Below are 19,297 nucleotides of genomic sequence, written 5' to 3' on the forward strand. Positions count from 1 at the left end.
TCATGTTTTCAATGCAGTGTAACAAGAAAATCCCCTGTTTTATTACTTTCTCATGATATACACTTTAAATTGTAAAGGTAGGCTGGCAAAGCCTTCAGGGCAATCCAATTCAGGGCCACAGACACACTCTGGGCATTAAAACCACCAGGCCAGTAAACACCACTGGAAATGGTGCCCCCTAAAGACAAAGACAGACAATTACAATATAGAAAAGGCAATGATAATAACAAGTTGAATGAACAAGGAGTACTGTATATGTAATGGGACAGACACTCAATGTGGGTGACCAGGTATACAGAGAAGGTATTGAATGTATGCTTGGATCCAGGACTGTCACGAAGAACCCAGTGTTTCAGGACATGTCCAGTTAACATAGCACTGCCTTCAGAGAGTAAGAGTGTGATGTACTCTCCATTCCTTTATGAAGTCTTGAGGAGATTATTATTCTCCGAGGTTAGTTTTACCTTACTGATGTGGTGTTGTTGCAATGGTAATCCTGCTCAGTACAAGTGGAACCACAGGCTCTGACTTTTCATGTCTGTGCTTGGCTGAGCAGCCAGTTGTCTGAAGCTGCCATCCGTGGGGTAATGATTGAACGCTTGAACCAAGTCTGAAGCCCCAAAAGGTTCCACGTTTCTCTCAGGCCATCACCCAAGAAGATCCATGTTCTCTGAGATAGGGCACCACCCACCCATGCTCCCCAGTGAGAAGCTGAAAAACCCCAAGACCATGCTGGCTGTATCTCTAGCCATTCACATTTTACTGAAGTTCTAATCACAGGAAAAAGTTAGCTTCAGCTGGCAGATCTTGTAATAGCCAATCATTCTGTGGGCAATTTCAGGACAGGCCACTCTTTGCTCATGGACTCATTCTGGCACAAATGTCTTCTCAATCACCCTGCAAAAAACATGGTCACATGGCCAAAAACACTGAGATGTTTCTCCTTAAACAGACTAATAGATGCTGAATATGCTAAAACAGAACAGAAGAATTATTGACAAAACAAATTTTTCCAGGTTGTAAATAACTATAATTAAAAGTTTTTTTTTAATTAGAGTGGGGGGAAATTCCCACTTTTAGTTCCAGGCAAAAATAGGAAAAAAACACTTGCAGTTATACATAGATGAGTAAAGCAAAGTAGGTGTTACATATCGCTACAGTTGCAGTGTTTGGATAGACTTTAAATGTATGAATCTACTTCACTTCCTGAGGCTTTGAATTTTCTAGATCAGTGTGGAAGCTATTTTGTTGAAGAAAGAATGGACAAATATTGCCCATAAGAAAACGTTATGCCAGGCAGCCAGATCTCTCAATACCAGGCTCTTCAAGTTCAAATTCTTAATTTTGATTTTTTTTCTGACATTTATAAGGCCATGTCTGCAACGCTGTTAAAATGATCTTATTAAAGCTTGTTAATTAAGATAGATGTGATAATTAATGACTTTTGAAGAGTCTGGTGTCAGGATTGTTAGGAAAAATGTACAAGTGAGCTTTACAGATAACCCATCTGATGTCTTGGGAGATGCTTTCGTGTCCAGTTTTGCAACTCAAGCAGACATTCATGATCTACACTGTACAAGAAGGAGCAGAGCCAGTGAACCTTAAGCCAATGAAAACAGCAGTGGAATCAGTGAAGCCCAATCAGACCTTTTATTACGGACAATTTGGCAGTGACACATTTACGAGGAAAGAGAAAATAAGAAAAGAAGAGAAGGAAGGATAGAGGGCAGTAGAAATGGTGTTTGGCCTTGGTGAAACCAGTTTTGACATCACTGGATAATGCCCAGCTCCCGGCTCCCAGCTCCAGTTAGCCCCTCTGTTTCTCTACACCTCCAGTATCTCACGCATTAGTCACACTTTGTATATTAAACAAATAGGAGTCACTATGTTATGCATTTCAGACTGATAATGAGTACTTCTACTATTTGCCTTTAGCTGAACATCGCAGAGGTCAAGATGAGAAAAGAGAGCTGTTCCATACTGATTAAACACTTTTCTGACACTTAAAAAGGTCATACATTTTTAAGAAAGCTGGTGATTAGAAAGTTTTCTTTTCCACGCATGCCAGCAATCAGCACTACAGTGATATTAGGGGAATATAATGTCTTACACAGGGAAAACTGAACCAATTGATAAGCTTCACGTCACTATTGCTAAAGGCAACAGTCCTTGTACACATCTTCCACTGTAGCTCAGCTTCTAGCTAGGTTCTTGATTGGATTACAAAATACGCCATTTCACAGCACCTGTTAGCTGCACCTAACCTACTCAGTACATATTCTGTCTTTTCCGACAGATATGGAAAATGGATTTTGCAATAACCATCTTACGGGTCAAGAGATGATATACACATGATTAAAATCCACCATGGTGTCAATGCTTTGGAATCAAAAGGCAAAAACATGTGAAGCCCAGAAATTAACAGAAAACACTGGCTTGGAGTGGGACAACGCCAAAGGCAAAAGCAGGGAAAGAAACAGCTTTTATTCATGTTGCTTGTGTGCAAGAGCATCAGTAGGACTCTGGTTCTTAGTGACTGACTGAACACTACTGCTCTTAAACTATGGACATGGAAAACCTCCACGTGCTTGATCAACATATTCAATCCCAGTGTCCAGAAGAGCCCTGAGCTGGATCCAGTGTCCGAGTCGACGTGGTCCGAGATGTACAGTCCTACTCATCTGGTTCCCATTGAGGTGTAATCCACTTGTGCATGTAATGGGCCTTCAAAGTCAGCACAGCATGGCCCTCGACATTTTTAAGAAACACAGATTTTCAAAATCTCTTCTGCTTTTCCCTAACCGCCTGCTGCGTCTTACCCGGCACGTAGCATCGTCATCTGCAGGCTATCTTCTGCAAGAGCATGTGTAGATATGTGAAAAGGAACAGGAACAAGCACACTCACTCAGTTGTGTGCTCCTCTCAAGGTCTCCCACACGCACACAAATACAGGTATATACAGCTGTTAAAGATTTGACAACTCCACCTTTGGAAACCCCATTGGTTCCCATTGTCCATCAATACATTACAAGACACCTTGGACAACACAGCTACTTCATTCTGGTACAAGACTCCCAACTTTTTCCTCCACGCTCCACCTCAGTCCCAGCACTGTTGTTCTAGAGAGGGGGAGAAACATGCAGTTCGCAAACCGATTCAGAAGCCGGCAGCTATTTTCTCGCATTTCCCCAATCACTACTATGATTACATCTTTGCCTCTTCAAAAATATTTCAATTCACAGTCGGAATTTCTGTTTCTTAAAGAAAAGCCCATGTTCTAGGCACGTCTTTTTCAGGCAGTTGATCACTATATACACTATAGAGAACACCCAAAGGTCTCTCAACCTGTGACTAGGACCTTCCAACTACCTTCTAACATTCCAACTAAGCAGTTGATCTACTGGTGCTAGTTGATGCTTACCTATTTCTGCATTCAGTCCTTGGTTTAAAAAATCCCCAACTTAAGTTGATTGCTCCAACAACTTTACCATAATGAACTTTAATGAGTCACACCTCATTTCTTTACTAAAAGTTTACCCCCTTATTGCATTCTTAACAGCTCTTAATAGGTGGTCAGTTTATGATGAGTAGATACCGGTAGGAACAACACTTTCTATCCTATTCCAAAGGATCAGCTGATAGCATTTACATTAGCATTGAAGACACACAGAAATTAGGTATCTCAACAGATTGATACTGTAACTTCACTTCAGTTCATTTGAACATTTAAGGGGTTATAAATTACTATCAATTAATGATTAATTATTGAGCTTCATGCCTGCCTCCAATCAGGAGTGTGGAATGCAAGTAAACTCCTAACCGCATCTAGCCACCTTTAAATGGTCACCTGTTGAAAGCTTATTAGAAAAATAGAGAAATAGCAAGCTGAGGCTCCTTTTCTTGAATTACTTCAGAACTACAGAATATTTTTGAAGTTACTAAGACTGAGTGCAGCAACAGGCTGACAAGGTCTAATCAAGTCCAATTACAGGAATTAATTAGCCTCCAATTAATAGCTAATTTGATATAAAAAACACAAAATGAAAGGATCCTGCAGGTTGAGAACTACTGCTCTAAATGTATTATGACATTTCAGGATTGACACATAACTGTAAGATCTTCCCAGTATCATGTTGGACAGATTCATATAGTTTTGTAAGAGATGCAAAAAGCTGCATTTTCCAGACAGAAACTATACAGTGACAGTTTTGGTGAAATATTCTACACCAAAAGCTTAGCGTCAGCGCCACAACAAAGAACACCGAACAAGTTTTGTGCACTAAAAAGGCCTTTAGCTAGGACGTAGCAGAAGAACAAGAGTCAAGCTTACAAAATTATCAGGTTATCACGTGAATCTCTGGAATACTGTGTCTACTGTACATGCAAGTTATGAAATGATGTGTAGCCCTCTAAGATGTCAGTGAGTTTTATAAAATATTAAAGCAACTTCTTAAACTAAACAGAGGCCTGCTTTGGTATATTTCAGGGATTTTAAAAAAGAAGAAAAACACTACAGGGTTGTCTCTTGCAGAACCTCCAAGTAATAGCTTGTGCTTATATTGGTTAAATCTGGTATTTAGTTTTACACAATCACAATCAACAATCTAGAGTTAATGATGAAATATTTTTCTCTTTTACCAAGGAGATGGTCTGACACCAATGTCATATTGTAACAGTTTTAGCCTTTATGTAGCAAGACTTTATAAAGCCCTTAGAGAGTCACATCTTGAAAAGTGATCAGGTAACATACGACTCTCCCTTCCAGAACTAAAGAAAACAGTCTCCATCTGTTTCTGCTTTTAAACCCAAAGCTAACCTGTCCGATTCCACAGTTTCACTGCTAGGTCACAAGGGGCTTTATAAATCTGTTGTTAGGTGTTTTATGACTGAATCACAATCACATTCTACTAAATAAAATTTGGAATGTAATTGATTGTTCTCAGCTTCTACTACCTGTCCAGACTCATTTTAGAATGTGGACACTGTGAGAATGGATTCTGCATTTATTAACTCATGTGCTGGTGCAAAGAATGAATATAATGCATCTAAAAACAAAGGACTGTATAACAATTATCAATGAAATCATTAAAAAATAAGCTATTTACATCAATAAAGCTTTACGCAACAGTATGATTTTGTTTTATACAGCATAAAAAATGGATCCAAATGGGTTTACAGCCAAGTGATTTTTTAAGTGTGCTAAGCTCCTGTCTGCTTTACAGTCTTCAGACTAATTGTGAATTACAAACACCACAGAGACTCACAGCTTTCTTACTTTTAAATTGTAGTTTAAAAAGCATCCTAAAAGTTTATACTAAACTGCCTACTCAGAGCATATGTGTGTCCATGGAAGTATGTGCTTCTTTCACCTACAACTGACTGAATTCTGGAGTCAGACTGAAATTATTTGTGTGCATTTCAGTGGGAAAGGAGAAACCTTCAGTTTTATATTATAAGCCTGAAGGCAGCCCTGTACAAAATCAATATAATTTTGCAATATGGCTATCATAGGTTACTTAGACATGTAGGGGCATTCGGTAGGGGGTGCAGGTATCTTAAGACTAAGCTTCAAGCTTTAAATACAGGTAATTGAAATTGCACACAATGCATATACAGCATGCATATGCATTAAGTTTATGCAAAGGAAAACAAATGAACAAAACATCTACTATGGTACAGTATATCCCCTTCCCCAGAGAAACATCCCTCCCAAACAATCCCCAAAAGTCCTTATATTAAGCAGAGTATACCAAGAAAACATTCTCAATATAGTCAAGAGGTTTGATTAAACCTCTCTCTATGGCACATTAAAAGCCTACAGATAAATGGAATACAATAATCACTCTTAAATATGCACTATTCCTTATATACAATAAAGAAACGAACTTGCAGTGAAAGCTTAAATAGTTCCTATACCTTCCCAAATTAGGCTCCTGATGAGGTTTTTTTAATTAGGTTCCTATAGCTTTATAAATTAGGCGCCTATAGATTTGTAAATCAGGATCCTAGAGCTTTGTAAATTTAGCTTATTAAGAAAAATATCCCCCCAAAAATTCTAGGCTCAACTAATCATAGTAGAATTGTTGAGAAAACAAGAGACAGCTCATTTGGATACATGTCTTTCAAACTACTGTACATGTATCAATAAGGACTGAACAGTTGGCTATGCAATCAAAGCTGATCTGAGCAACATAACACCAAGTTGTGAAAGGCACTACATCGGAATTTGAATTGTTGTCATTCTTTTTTTATTACAGTTTGCTTTGATTGTTAACAGGCAATACGAGATGAAGGCAGACAGTCTCATTCTCTGCCTTCCAGGAGCGCAGCAGATAGAAGAATTATACTGCGCAGAAATGTTTTTAAGATAACTAAAAAGTAATTAAAATTTAAATCAGTAAATCAGTTTAGACAAAATACCTGCCCTATATTTAGCCGTACTTTAGTTATGAGCCCTAATGCTTTCAGCTGGGGAAACATATCTTGAATTGTGTCAGACAGACAGATATTCACAATAGACGGCTTTTCCCTGGTAACACAACAGTCACTATAAGATCATTTCATTAAAAGGATTGTGCTGCAAATCACATGGCCCTCTTGTATGATTTTTAGGACTGAAATTAGTTCAAATTGTTCCTAATTCTGATTCAATTACAGCTCCAAAACATAGCCTCTGGTTCCTGATAGCCCAACAGCGATCCCCTCCACCAGCTCAACTGCAGTCGCCTCAACCTTCATTTTTTTTTTTTCAGTGCTGGGACCAAAGGTTGAAACAATTGTGCCGGAAAAGGTTAAAAGAGCTTGAACGTTATAAAATAATGAAAAATTTAAAAAAAAGTTGAGCTTTTTTTCCTTTTTTTTTTGTTTTCTCTTGTTTTTTTTCTTAAGTTTAAAAGAGAGTTCTCTTTGCGTTCAGAGTCCGTGGAGCGATAGGCACTCTCAGGTTGGCCACTGGTTATGCATAGAACTCCTCTTGCTTGTCTGGTTTCTGGTAGGTGACTGTGGCCTGCTTGGGCTCCTCGAGAGTGTAGCTGCCCTCGTCCTTCTTCTTCATCCGGTACACCAGCAACATGACCAGGAAGGCAGCAAAGAGAGCCCCCACCACTCCACCCACGATCACGGCTAAAGGAGTCAGGACAGAGAGGGAGAGGCATTAGAGGAGAGGGAATGCACTGAAGCAGTTGCTGATTAATACAGTGTCACGCACCCCTGCATTAAGTAAAGTGCCTGACAAGCCTGACAAGTTTTTAAATGTATTAAGTCCAGAACCGTTCCCAAATAGTCAGATTGCATTTATTCAGCAGGTACAGCAGGGAGCTGCGTCAGCGTGCGTTGGCTGCAAAGGGACAAGGTAACGGTTAATTCCACGCTGAAAAGGAGAAAGAAGGAGCCACGTTCAGGCTGTTCAGCCTTCTTCTGACATGTTGGGTTTCTTCTTTCCACTTTTCAGTGTGTAATTCAATTTTAGTCGTGGCTTGATTCAGCTGGGGCGCGTCCTTCAGGCCGCTATCTGCCAGGCGTCGCACGTCACACGCAGATGCCAGAGGACTGCCCGACTCCAAACCGTAACGTGATGAAAGCACCTCTAGTAGGTGCTTTTCCAGTGCTGGCAGGAAGCAGGCACTGGGATGCAGCCCTGCTGCTCTCAAAGGAGGCCGGCATCTTGAAAGAACCTGCAGCCGACACTTTGTAAACATGTCACTATGCAAAAAAACAAGAAGCAAAATTATAGCTTTGCACGGTCGTAAGAGCAGTTGGTGAGGCTTAACACTGTATTTTGTGGAACGGGCCTTTTGTAAACACAGTTATGTGCCTCACAGCAGCTACACAGGTTCAGAGATCACAGCTACTGGAACACACTGAAAAACCTCGAGGGAAGGCAAAAGAAGAGTAAAATTCAACAAACCAGCAATATTTACAGCAAAAGGGAGGGAGGTGAAAAACTGAGATAGTGTTTGGCGAGGTGGGTACAAGAAAACTAAGGGAGATATTTAGCAATTCACAATGGAACAGGACCTTAGGTGAGACATACTGTAGAGACATCCCAGCCAAACCACTACAGGAAAATCCAACCCAAGAACACAAAAAGACAGTTTTGCAGTGAAAAGGAAATGACAAGAGGAGAAGCAGGCAGGGTGGCAGAAAATGAGAGGAGAGAAGAGTCACAGAAAAAGCACAGAATTGTAGGTAATTACCAAGTCCCGTCACTCAAAGCCAATGCTGGTAAATTACATCGCAAACAGAACACAGGCAGCAAAAAATACCCACAACATCGGTCATTTTGATGGCTCAGTCTTTTACGGATTGCTTTCTTTAAATAGCAAAAGTCAACTAATTATCAGTTAAAGTGGTCACCTCCTTGACCTTATGCTGTTAAAAATGGAAGAAAATCTATAAGAAATGTTGAAATGTGACACCTGGCAACTAGAATTTGTGTCCCCCTGCAAAGATCTAAAGACCAGTGGTACTGTTTATAACTTAGGTGGGTAGCTGCGTCAGCATGTGTAGGCTTCAAAGGAACAAGTAATAGGTTTATTCCATGCTGAAAAGAGAAGAAAGAAAACACAACGTTTCGTCCGTGGAGCCTCCTTTATCAGCATGGAATAAACCTATTACTTGTTCCTGTTTATAACTTTATCACGGACATGATAAATAACTCTGAATTAGATAAAAGCTTCCCTAAATGATGTGAGAGAAGGGAATAAAGCAATCCCACACAGTACGACCTTGACAATCAATAACGTAAAAATATAGTAAAAAAAAACCAAAAACCAAGAATGCAAATACTAACAATTTAAGGACTGGCTAGTTGAATTTCTCACATGGAGTGGGTCAATAATAGACTGTTTTACTGTGGGGTTTTATCTGGAAGTGGTGTACACAGAACTCGGAGTTCTGCCTTTTTTACCTCAGGAAAGTGCCTTAGCCTGAAGCCTTTGGTATGTTTGTCAATGCCAGTTTCTGGAAATAGCTTGACTGTGGTTTGTGTGTTTGCAAAGGACATCCAGCACAGCTCAGCTAAGCATAAAAGAGAGAGCAGAACAGAGGCTGAGGGGAGAGCAAGGAGAGAGGACAGTTGCACAAAAATGACAAGTGTGGGGTGAGAAGTGGACAGTAATGTGATTTGCTTTGCCCAAAGACAGGTCCGAACACACCACAGTCTGTAACCACTGAAATGTACAGTACATAAAGCATGAAAGCAGAACAGAAAACAGAGTTCCATGATGCATCAGGTGAACACAATTTCATGCCATTTAAATGCATCCCCGTAAAACCCTGTTTGGGTGGAAAAATCACCAAACAAAATGAATAGCTCTTAGCTTCTATCTTCAGCCTGCTAATTGTTTTGCCTTATTTTTAGTTAAAAAAAACGACAGATCACATAAAATCTATTTAACTTTAATTTCAGTCCTCCATTTCTCCCAGTTTAGCTAATTGTTTTAATCCTTTTATCTTTGGGTCTTTACTTTTGCCACATACCGAGCAAGAAATCTGCTAAAAAAATATTAGTTCAGCATGAAATAGCCATGTAGGATGTTCTACAAAACCTAAGTGCTGCATTTAAAATTGTATTGATTTCCAGAAATCATCCGAAAGCCAAATGGAATTGAATACTTTTAATTGGGATCCGGAGATCACTTCAAGAGCGTTCATTACAGTTTAAAGGGAGGTATGTGGTCGGAGAGCAAATGACAAGAAACCCAAACTATCTTATGACAAAAACAGTCAATTCGGCTCTTCTTATTTTATTTTCTGTTTTTTTCCCACTAGAAGGAAGCAGTGTAGGCTGTCATTTCGTTGTGGTAAAATCGTTTTGCCTGCCATGGTAACCACGAGACAGAGAAAATATGGTTGCTCAGTAAATGTAACTGGCCACGTTCGTGCTTTCCAAACGGTTAGGATGTTGATCTCACACCACAATCCCAGTGCTGAAGACTGGAGCATCTGTTCAGATGACCACTGCTTCAATGAGTGAGTCACCCACATGGGAACACAGCTCTTCAGAATTAAAAAGCCACATGGCATCTTGCTTGTTATGCCAGTTTCCAAGCCTTGTACGTTGATATTGGTAATAAGGAATAATCTGGATTTATGAAAGTGCTAAGGACAGCCTTCAAGGAATCACTCATCTGTTATGCACACTCTTATTTACCACCCTGGATGAGCCCTGAAAATACAATACTGTATCTAAAAAAGTGTTTTTATAGCTGACCATGAGGGAGAAGCCAAAAGACTTTTTAACATGTACAAAAGCAGGGACCCGTGTCCATAACCACGTAAGCAAGACCTCCCCACATATCAGACTTCAGACCGGTCCAGCTGTAGTATTTGAAGATGAACCTGAGAAACAAGTCACTCTTATTTTTCAGGTCTGACTGATCTTTAAGGAAGATTAGCCGGTGAAGAAACAATTATTTTAAAGCAAATGCCCATATAAAGACTTTGCATTCAGTTTGCTTCACCATTATGAACAGCAAGGACATAAGATGTGCCAAACATGAGCACGTCATCAGTACTGCCACAGAAATGCTGCTTTTCTTGATAAAGAATTAACATAAGTCTTTATCTGTGGTGTAAGGTGATGATGTTTGTTTGTCTGCTGGTTTGTTGAAGACTTAGCATCTGTGTCTGCCTGCTTTCTTTCTGTCTGTTCGTGTCTGCAAAGCAAGACGCAGCCCTGTTCGTAAACTGAAAGAAGCTCTATTATACATAGTCTTGTTAAATACTAGCAACTAATCCATTAATAATTAATCAAGAGTTTTTCATGCATACGGGACTTATTCTGTTCACTTAATTGAGGGGTAGTTCAGAATTGCAGTGTGCAGTACCGTGTCAATTCTTTTCATTATTATGTTAACACAACAACTGAGAATCCAAACTGAACATCAGCAAGAACACAAAACCATTTTTTTAACAAGATCCTGTATAAAATAACCTAACAAGTCAGTTTTTTTGATCCAGTTGCCCCATCATTTTTTAACACCTTATCAACGACGGGATAAATAAAATGATGAAATTCTGCCGTTGAGTCCATTCAGGAAAACAGTATGAAACAATGCCTGGTGGGGACAGTTACCATGATAAACTCTGCTCTGACAGCTCCACTATCCCATCTGCTCTGTTTCAGCACTGGCCAGATGAGATGTACAGTACAGCCTGGGTTGGTTCATGACCGTTCAATGTGGTCGATTTAGAGGGAAGTTCTAATTGTTGGTTTTATACTGCATGTCACGGAAAGGTCCAAGGAAAACACACAAAGCAGGGAACACACTTGGGTTCTAACTCCAACCGGGTTCATCTACAGTACCTAGGTCTAGGTCTATCTGCTTGTTTTACCTATCACCAGGAAATCTGCGAAGACCACTGCCAGCAAGCCTCCCATCATCACGGCTGGGGGAGAGAGACAAGGACATGGCTGTCAGTGATGGCTAGGGGGGCTGCTAGCTGAGCTCTCGGAGGCTGAGGAGAGTGAGTGGGAGAAGCCAAGGGGTGGTACTGAAAGACTCTGCCTGCTATTGTCTAGAGAAACAAGGAGCATCACAAAACTCACTACTTCAAGCTGGGTAACTGTTACGGTTCAATGCTGTGTTAACAAGATGAATCCTGTAACCTGTGATAAAACCAGCACTTTTTTGTATACAGAATAATTAATTCCCATACATGTTGAATACTGCCAGAAGGAATGCAGAATCCTGGTAATACTGTTCTGCACAGCAAAGTCAGGAACAATATTCCTCAGATTTATCTAATTAATGGTGTCTTGTACACAAAGATCACTAATGACATGCACACTTCCTTGTAATGGGATATAACGATTAGTGTATTTACTTACTCAATGTCAGGAGCTCAGACATTTGTAGTGCTGTCAGTGAGAGTTGCATCATTCCACTGATTAGGGCTACACACCCTGCAAGGCACAGTAGGACTTGCAGTATGTCAGAGATCTAAAAACTTCACACTGGGCTCATTGGAGAACAAGAAATCCTATTTTCACCCACGTGCAGGGGTTGTAGAGACATACTGGGTGCAATAACTGCCAATTCCAAATTGACGGTGAACATACGAAAAATGGGAAATGAAAATGAAGAGTCATCCATATAAGCAAAAAGAGCTCCAGTCCTATTTCGAATGAGCTGTTTCAAGAGAAACATTACAACTTAATTTCCATGATTCCTGCAAATGAATAATTTCAGCTGCTGTGCTCATAGTTGAAACAATTCAGAACAGACCTGTCAGATTGTCTGACAGCCGGGAATGAATCCGTATGTGCTAAGCAGATGTTATAAAATTCCTTCCTGGAGAAAGAAAATAATCAGTATTCAGGAGACAGAAATATGTCCCATTTTCTGTCCTATATGACTATATGTACATCAATAAAAACCAGTCAATTTCTGTACATTCTGAGATAATGTGAGACTACCTGTGAATATTTCTTTCAAAAGAAATATTCACAATATCTTGTGGGAAGGGAAAAATAGGGGAAAATAACTAATATTGATTTTGAAAACAGTGAAAATGTGAGAAACAGAAGTAATGATGATTAACAAGTAACAAGAAGCAGATTTCTAGTAGACAGCATCCATCTCCTTCTGAAGTCTGACCCACTTTTCCTAAAAAAATGAGAATATTAAGAAAGAAAAATAGAAATTTCACTGCAACAAAAAATGAGAAAGAAGAAAATTAAAAAAGAAAAGGAAGAAATGCCAGGAGGTTCCAGGATGAAAGGATGTCACATTTGTGATTCTTTCAAGCTGAAGGAACACAGGACAGGCAGGAGGGGGCGCTATTGGGACTTCAGTGTTGGTCCAACACGGATCCTGCAGGCTTTTCTCACCTATGAGAACCTCCTTCCTCTCCAGTATGTTCTTCTGTGGGAGCTGGGCAGCAGAGCTACCAGTGTCAATGGTGTTCCCGGTGAAGTCGGGTTCCACTTTGTCCTCCTGCTCCTTGGTTTTGCTCTTCACAATCTCATTGCTGGTGTTGCCATCCTCGATCTCGAAATCACCGCTTGGCCCGGCCAAGCCTACTTCGTTCGTGAGGCTGCCCTCTGGCACATCCGTCTGCGTGAGGGAAAAACACTCTGTAATACCAGGACATCTCTCACTCTGACTGTGGGGAAAGAAGCAAACACATCTATACTGTACTTGCTGCTGCCAGTGATGAGACAGCATGGGCACTCCACTGCTCAAGCAAGGGTATTGATGCTAGGCGTATTTACAGATATCTCCATTTTGTAAGTAATGTGGCTGTGGAGAGTTTCAAGAAAGCAATTGCTGTAGTTCACAGCTGTAGAAAATGAGGAAACCTCATAGGCCCATAAGCATTCACATGCAAGACCAGCTAGCGTTAAAAAAAAATATTTAACACACCCTCCATAGAGATTCAAACCCATTGTGTTTGCTAAAACTGTGAACCGTGAAACAGAAATACTGGAGAGGACAATGACAGGTAAACTTCAGATTCTTCATTTTAGCACACGCACTCACATGAATTTTACTTAAATCAATGAAAAACCTTACCAAAGACCCAGAGTGCAGCGAACTGCTTAGAACATCCATTTCATACATTTGTGATAAGTGCAAATGCACTGCTACAGAAATATCTATAAATTCAAAAAGGAAAAGGAATAAGCTGCAAGGAAGTAGACGCATGCATGTTCTGCTTAATGGGGCATTCACACCTACAGCGCAGCAGCACAAGTGACAAAACACATTTTTTGGTGTTCATATTGGAGGTGGCACAAATACTGACAATGAGACTAGCGGTTGTTGTGGTGAAAAATAGTAGTACAAGTCAGAAGGAGAAAAATACAAAATACAATGAAGTAAGCACAAAATAAATGAAACCCGATTGATTAAATCCTCAATAAGTATGATTATATATTTTTAAATGCTGATGCCTGTTGATTTATAAATATGAAAGCCCAGATGTGGTCTTGTTGATCACTTTATAGCATTCATTTTCTGGGCATGCACAGCTCTGGGTACTGAGCCACTTCAACAATCAATTTCTCCGTTTTGAATATACTGTAGGTTGCATTTGTGAGAATGTGTGTGTATTGCAGTATGGGGAAAAAGTGTGAGAAAAGTATGAGAAAGTTTTATGCCCTAATAAAAGGGCTACTGAGGACGATATCATAAAACCTTAAACATTGGCAGTAAGCACTAAATGTACTTATTAATGTAATTATCCTCCCATTTGGTTGGTCATCATGTTCTGGATGTACTTTTTAATGATGAAAATAAATCTGCAGAACATTTAGGCACATTTAGATTTATCCTTATTAAGGAGTGTGAGTGATGTTCCGAGAGACCTCAGGATGCTGCAGGCAACACTTTAACCCCAAGTACCATGCACTTGAAACAGCTTGCACTCTCAGTAGCTTGTGCACAATTTATTCAATGGTGTCGATAGCCACTTCTGTACTAGCCTGCTGAACCATGGCAAACTGAACTTTGAAAACGCAGCTCACAGGGAGGCCTAACGAGCAGGATGCTTTGTAAATATAAAAAATAGTAATTGCAGAACAAAAGATGTGGCTGTCAGTTTCTCCGGTGCTGTTGCCAATCTGCAAGCAACTTGACTGCAACTAACTGTGGAAACATTTCTAACCTGGTAAACTGCACTTTGAAGTTTAAAGACTTCGTTGCAGCAAGGAAAGCTGAGAATTCACTAAGAAAATCTGCCATTCCCTTCTCAAACCCCAAACTTAGAAAAGCAACAGTGGCATTTTGATGAGCAGAACCAATCAGCCCAGATGGGGAGCCTCTGCTTCTCCTCTGCGGTTCCTCAGACGCTAACTGTGACACTTCGGAATCCTCTTTAACTTTGCCCTGACATCCGTCGTCATACCAGCAACCGGTTCCATTACAGGTTTAATGCCTGGGAGCGTCCCAGGAGACGAAACCGTCCAACTGTCTGCAAATTCCATCAAGTCTGATGCCGAGTGCTTCTCCTGTCTCCCGACTGGAGTGTGAACCAGCAGGAGAGAGAAGAACAGGGAGGGCAGGGAGAATAAAAGGAGGAGGCTCTGCACGCATGGCCGCTTCTTCAGAAAGCCTCTCTTAAAACTGTCTGCCGCAGCCTGACAGGGATTAAGTGAAGGTCATGGGCAGCCGAAAGCCAAAAAAAAACGTACCATTTTGGATTAGTAGTAGTTTTCCTTGGGCAACAGCTATTGTAGAGTCTTTGATGTGGAAATATAGTTGCAGTCACAAGTGCTTCGGATCTCAAACGAGGCAACTTACTCTTTTATGAAGCATAATAAATGCCCTTGAGCAGGTATTAGTCAAGAATATACCTCTTCTACATTTCGGAAACATTCAGGCATCCAAGAATTAGGAAGTTAAGTCACTCTTGTTGTTTTGTTTTCTTTCTGAAATAGCCATTTTCTGATTCCAAACAATGAAGGAACATAACCTCCGGGTAAAAATCTTATCTTGCCACTTAAAACTTTTCCTTTCTGATGCACAAAATCATTTATATGGCGATCCTCTGCTTATATTTTAGTCATTTTGTTTTAAGCTAAATCTGACAAATCTGAATTTTTAGTCACAAAAGTAGCATTTTAGCTTAATGGATGTGTAGAGAGGAATGAATGATGTCAGTGTTGATGAACAACTAGCAATAAGTCAAATAGATTTGAGTAATAAATGGACAGATTTGCTATTACAACACTTCAAATAGGCTGCTTCTGTACATTTTACCTTGAGTTGAGATCGTGCGTCAAACAATGTGAATGAAAGTCAAATCTGGCTATTTCTCATCCATGTTCCATTGTATCAATACCAGGCAAAACTATAATAGTGAAAAATGCTAATGGAGATTTTAGGTGTCTTAGAGCTAGGTCCTCTCTAGTCCCAGCTCACCAACCAGCCTTAGTCAGGAATATACAAAAACACACAGCTTTATGGTTTATGCAAACGTTTGTCAGCATTCTGCTATTTGAGAAATGTTGTTAACTCACAGTAATAATAATCTTTCCTGGATGCTTGAGGCATGACTCATAGCTATGTGAGAAGGCAGCTGTAGGGCACCAACGTCTTCAGCAAACCAGGTGTTTTGTTTATATCCTCCCAGACATTCCCTGGTCTGTTTACAAGGAGAAGTAACTGTTTCACTCTAGAGTCAGATAAAAGCAGATATGTACATCGCAGCTTCCTCACAGCAGCTGTGTATTGTCTGAGGTGGGAGCCTCATCACAGCATTAGAAGACTATGCTCACAGAACACGATAGAAAAAGTGCAATTCCTACACTGCCTGAACCAGACTGAGTGGATCAACTCCACTCTGAACCCAAGCTGAAGTTCAGGTTTGGCCCTGTTGTCTAGTCCAGTCAATATCGAGATGTAAGTAAGATTCTTTAGGGCTCAAAAATATCTCGTCCAATTACACAACACTGACCCCTGTGTCTGGCCAGGTCCCCGTGTTTTTTCAGTGTTATCACCAATTGCCTTCACTATCTGGTATTGCATTTAAGCCAAGAGAACAAAATTGTGTAGTTCTTAAAAGTTTTGCTGTTTGTTGTACTGCTCAGTTATGAATGAGGCCATTGTGAGATAGTGTATTAGATTCTTCTAGAATCTAGACTCTGATTCTAGATTCTGTAGCTCTGGCTTCAGATTCAGGCAGTTTTTGACATATTTTCTGTATCAAAGGTTTCAAAATGAGAAACGTCCTGAGTGCTGTAGCAATAAAATAAGTTCTAAAATGTATTCAAGGGAAAATGAAAAAAGTATTTCAATACGTGACGTGGCCCTTGACTGTCCGATGGACTGTGACTGTCTCACCTGTGCTGTAGAGCTGAGGAACAGGCCGGAGGTGGTCTGCTCTGTCTGGAGCTCTGTCCCTGGGAGGAGGGTGGTGGTCTGTGCAGGACGGAGCCTCACAGTCGAAGAGGAAGGAGCAGCAGTGGGGGAGGCTGTTGCTGGAGCCCAGGGCCTGGTTCGGCCAAGGGTGGAGGCTGCAGCTGTGGTAGACATCGCCGTAGGAACGGTGGGAGTGCTTGACATGGTTATCCTTCTGCGGAGGACTGCCGTGGTCGCCGTGATCGTGGTTGTAACGGCAGCGGCGGGCTCAGCGGTGGGCAGGGCAGTGGTGCGTCTCTCCTCGGTCTCCTCTGGGATAAAGACGTCCTCCCTGACCTCTTCTGTGGTGCTGAGGTCCGTGGCACTGGTCATGGGCACTGTCTGCTGGGCTGTGGTGGTGGCCGAGCTGGTCGTCGCCATGGGGACAGAAGCGGAAGAGCCGGGCTCTTGGCGGCCTGACTCCGTGGCTAGGGAGCTGCTCTCCTTCTCGTTCTCCCCTGGCTCCTCCAGCTGGCGTTGGGAACCTGTTGGCATGGCAGCAGGTGGCACGGAGGGGGCTGGTGAGGTGGCCTGCGTGGTGGAGAGCGAGACTGGCACTTCTGTGCTGAAGGTCACCTTGTTTCTCGGCTTCAGCTGTACAACAGGGACTTTAGGAGGAGTGGATAAGAGAAAGCGAGAGACAATGTGAATTTTCAGCCATTTCTAGAAGAGGACTCCTACTATTAATCCAGCATATGTTCAGGGTTGTCACAACCCAAAAAAGCAGCTTTCTAATAATGCATTGCTGGATTAAAGGCTTAGTTTCACACATTGTTCTACTTTGAGTGCATTTGTATTTTTTTTTTATTTGCCTCTATTAAATATGTTTCACTCTAACCTTATTTGCCAGCAGCTTGTAATATGCACTGCATTTAGAATCTATTTACTCAAGTGTCTAAAGTCTAATTATAAATGCACCAAGCTTAATTAAATTATTTCATCCCACAGAAGGAGACAGAGATGAAAGGCATTTTATACCAGAACACACAGGTTAATGTCTGCATATAGTTTTTAAAAATGTAGTGATGCAAACAACTTAACAAAGGCAAAGAAAAATTAACTTTACACACAATTTAACAGATCACTGTTGCTCAAAATGGAGTCTGAACTGTGTACTGACAACCACCCTTCTCAGATTCTGGCTACAGTACACAAGGAATGTCACAGCTGGTCATACAGGGTGCAAGAAAAATAAGTTGACTGCTTTTGTTCTGTTCCAGAGCCCTGTAATCATAGTACTAATAGTACTAAATTCTCTCTAACTGACACAGCAGAGGGGGAACACACTGCCTGATAATGGCTCGTGTATTAATAAAAGCTAACCGAGCATTGCATTGCACAACATAAATCAAGCTTTTGTCTTTCACACCTGGGGCTGTAGTAACAGCAATACTGTCCTGTCTAGCAAAGTGATAATACCGCAATGAAGTGTTCTATTTACCAATCTTCAATGTGCACTTAAATCTCAAATTTTCATGTAGTCCTATATTGAACAGGCATATTGCTTTAATAAAACATTAACAGCACAGGATTCACTCAAGAACTACAACATGCAGAAACACTAGCGTATAGGAACCCTGAAGCTATATTATTAGTCTCAATTTCATTTATAGTTGCCCTAATGGTAAGGGACCTAAGGTCACATTATAATGGTTAACAAAGAGATGTTCATAATTCAGCTTCATTTTCAAACTCCATTTGCAGGTTGTTACTATAGAAGACTTCAAGCAGGTTTAAAGAGTCCAGTCTCTCTGTGATCAGATTACACAATACAAGATGACGTAATCAGTGAAAATCTTCACCCTACAGATGAAACTGTCAAGACTGTTGTCTTATTTTTCCTCCTTACCAGTTTTGTTTCATCAATCACTGAGGATTTTCTGCAAAGCCACTGAAAAAGAGCTTTTCCCAAATACATAACACTTATAACATCTGTTACAGTATATTATACATTTCTGGTAAGGCTGACAACTCACATATAGTAGGGGTATCACAGTTTGTGTTTGCAGTGCATTTAAGGTTATCTTCCTCTATCCTCTGACACCCTCTCAACACACAGGTTTGTAATCAATGACAAGTTGTAATTTTGTCGATGTTCAGTTCTGAGTGACAACAGCAGGGTAACCAATCTGCTAATTCCGAGGGACAGGCTGCATACCGAGAGAGAACAGAGCTGTGTCTTTATTAATTAATGCCCTGGAGTGACCTAGCCAGTGCAGAGCAGATTGAATATCATTACAGTTAGAAAAGCAGGAGGCAGAATCCCTCTCTCCAAGCTCACAATCTGTGCAGAAGCTTTCTGAGGAGACACAAATTTTGTGAGGAGAAGGAAAATATCTCTCTTCCCTGAAACTGGGGAAGATAACTTTAAAAAACACGTTTGCACACTGATATAAAAAATAAATCACCAGCCACACATTCCCATGCTCCCCCCAACAAAAAGATAAAGC

The 19,297-nt window shown here is 40.7% G+C and overlaps 1 protein-coding gene across 1 annotated transcript in view; it reads right to left on the reverse strand.

Moving 5' to 3' along the window:
* Positions 1–21: 21 nt before the first annotated feature.
* Positions 22–19,297, reverse strand: part of sdc3 (syndecan 3) — a 129,253-nt gene continuing 109,977 nt past the window's right edge. The window contains exons 3-5 of the mRNA XM_088931858.1: positions 16,791–17,455; positions 12,836–13,061; positions 22–7,122 (exon numbers count right to left, since the gene is read on the reverse strand). Of these exons, the coding sequence (XP_088787984.1) occupies positions 6,956–7,122; positions 12,836–13,061; positions 16,791–17,455 (1,058 nt within the window). The 3' untranslated portion in view covers positions 22–6,955. The remainder of the gene's footprint in view (positions 7,123–12,835; positions 13,062–16,790; positions 17,456–19,297) is intronic.

Source organism: Atractosteus spatula, chromosome 14 (genome assembly GCF_055471065.1).
Source record: "Atractosteus spatula isolate fAtrSpa1 chromosome 14, fAtrSpa1.hap1, whole genome shotgun sequence".
Lineage (NCBI taxonomy): Eukaryota > Metazoa > Chordata > Actinopteri > Semionotiformes > Lepisosteidae > Atractosteus > Atractosteus spatula.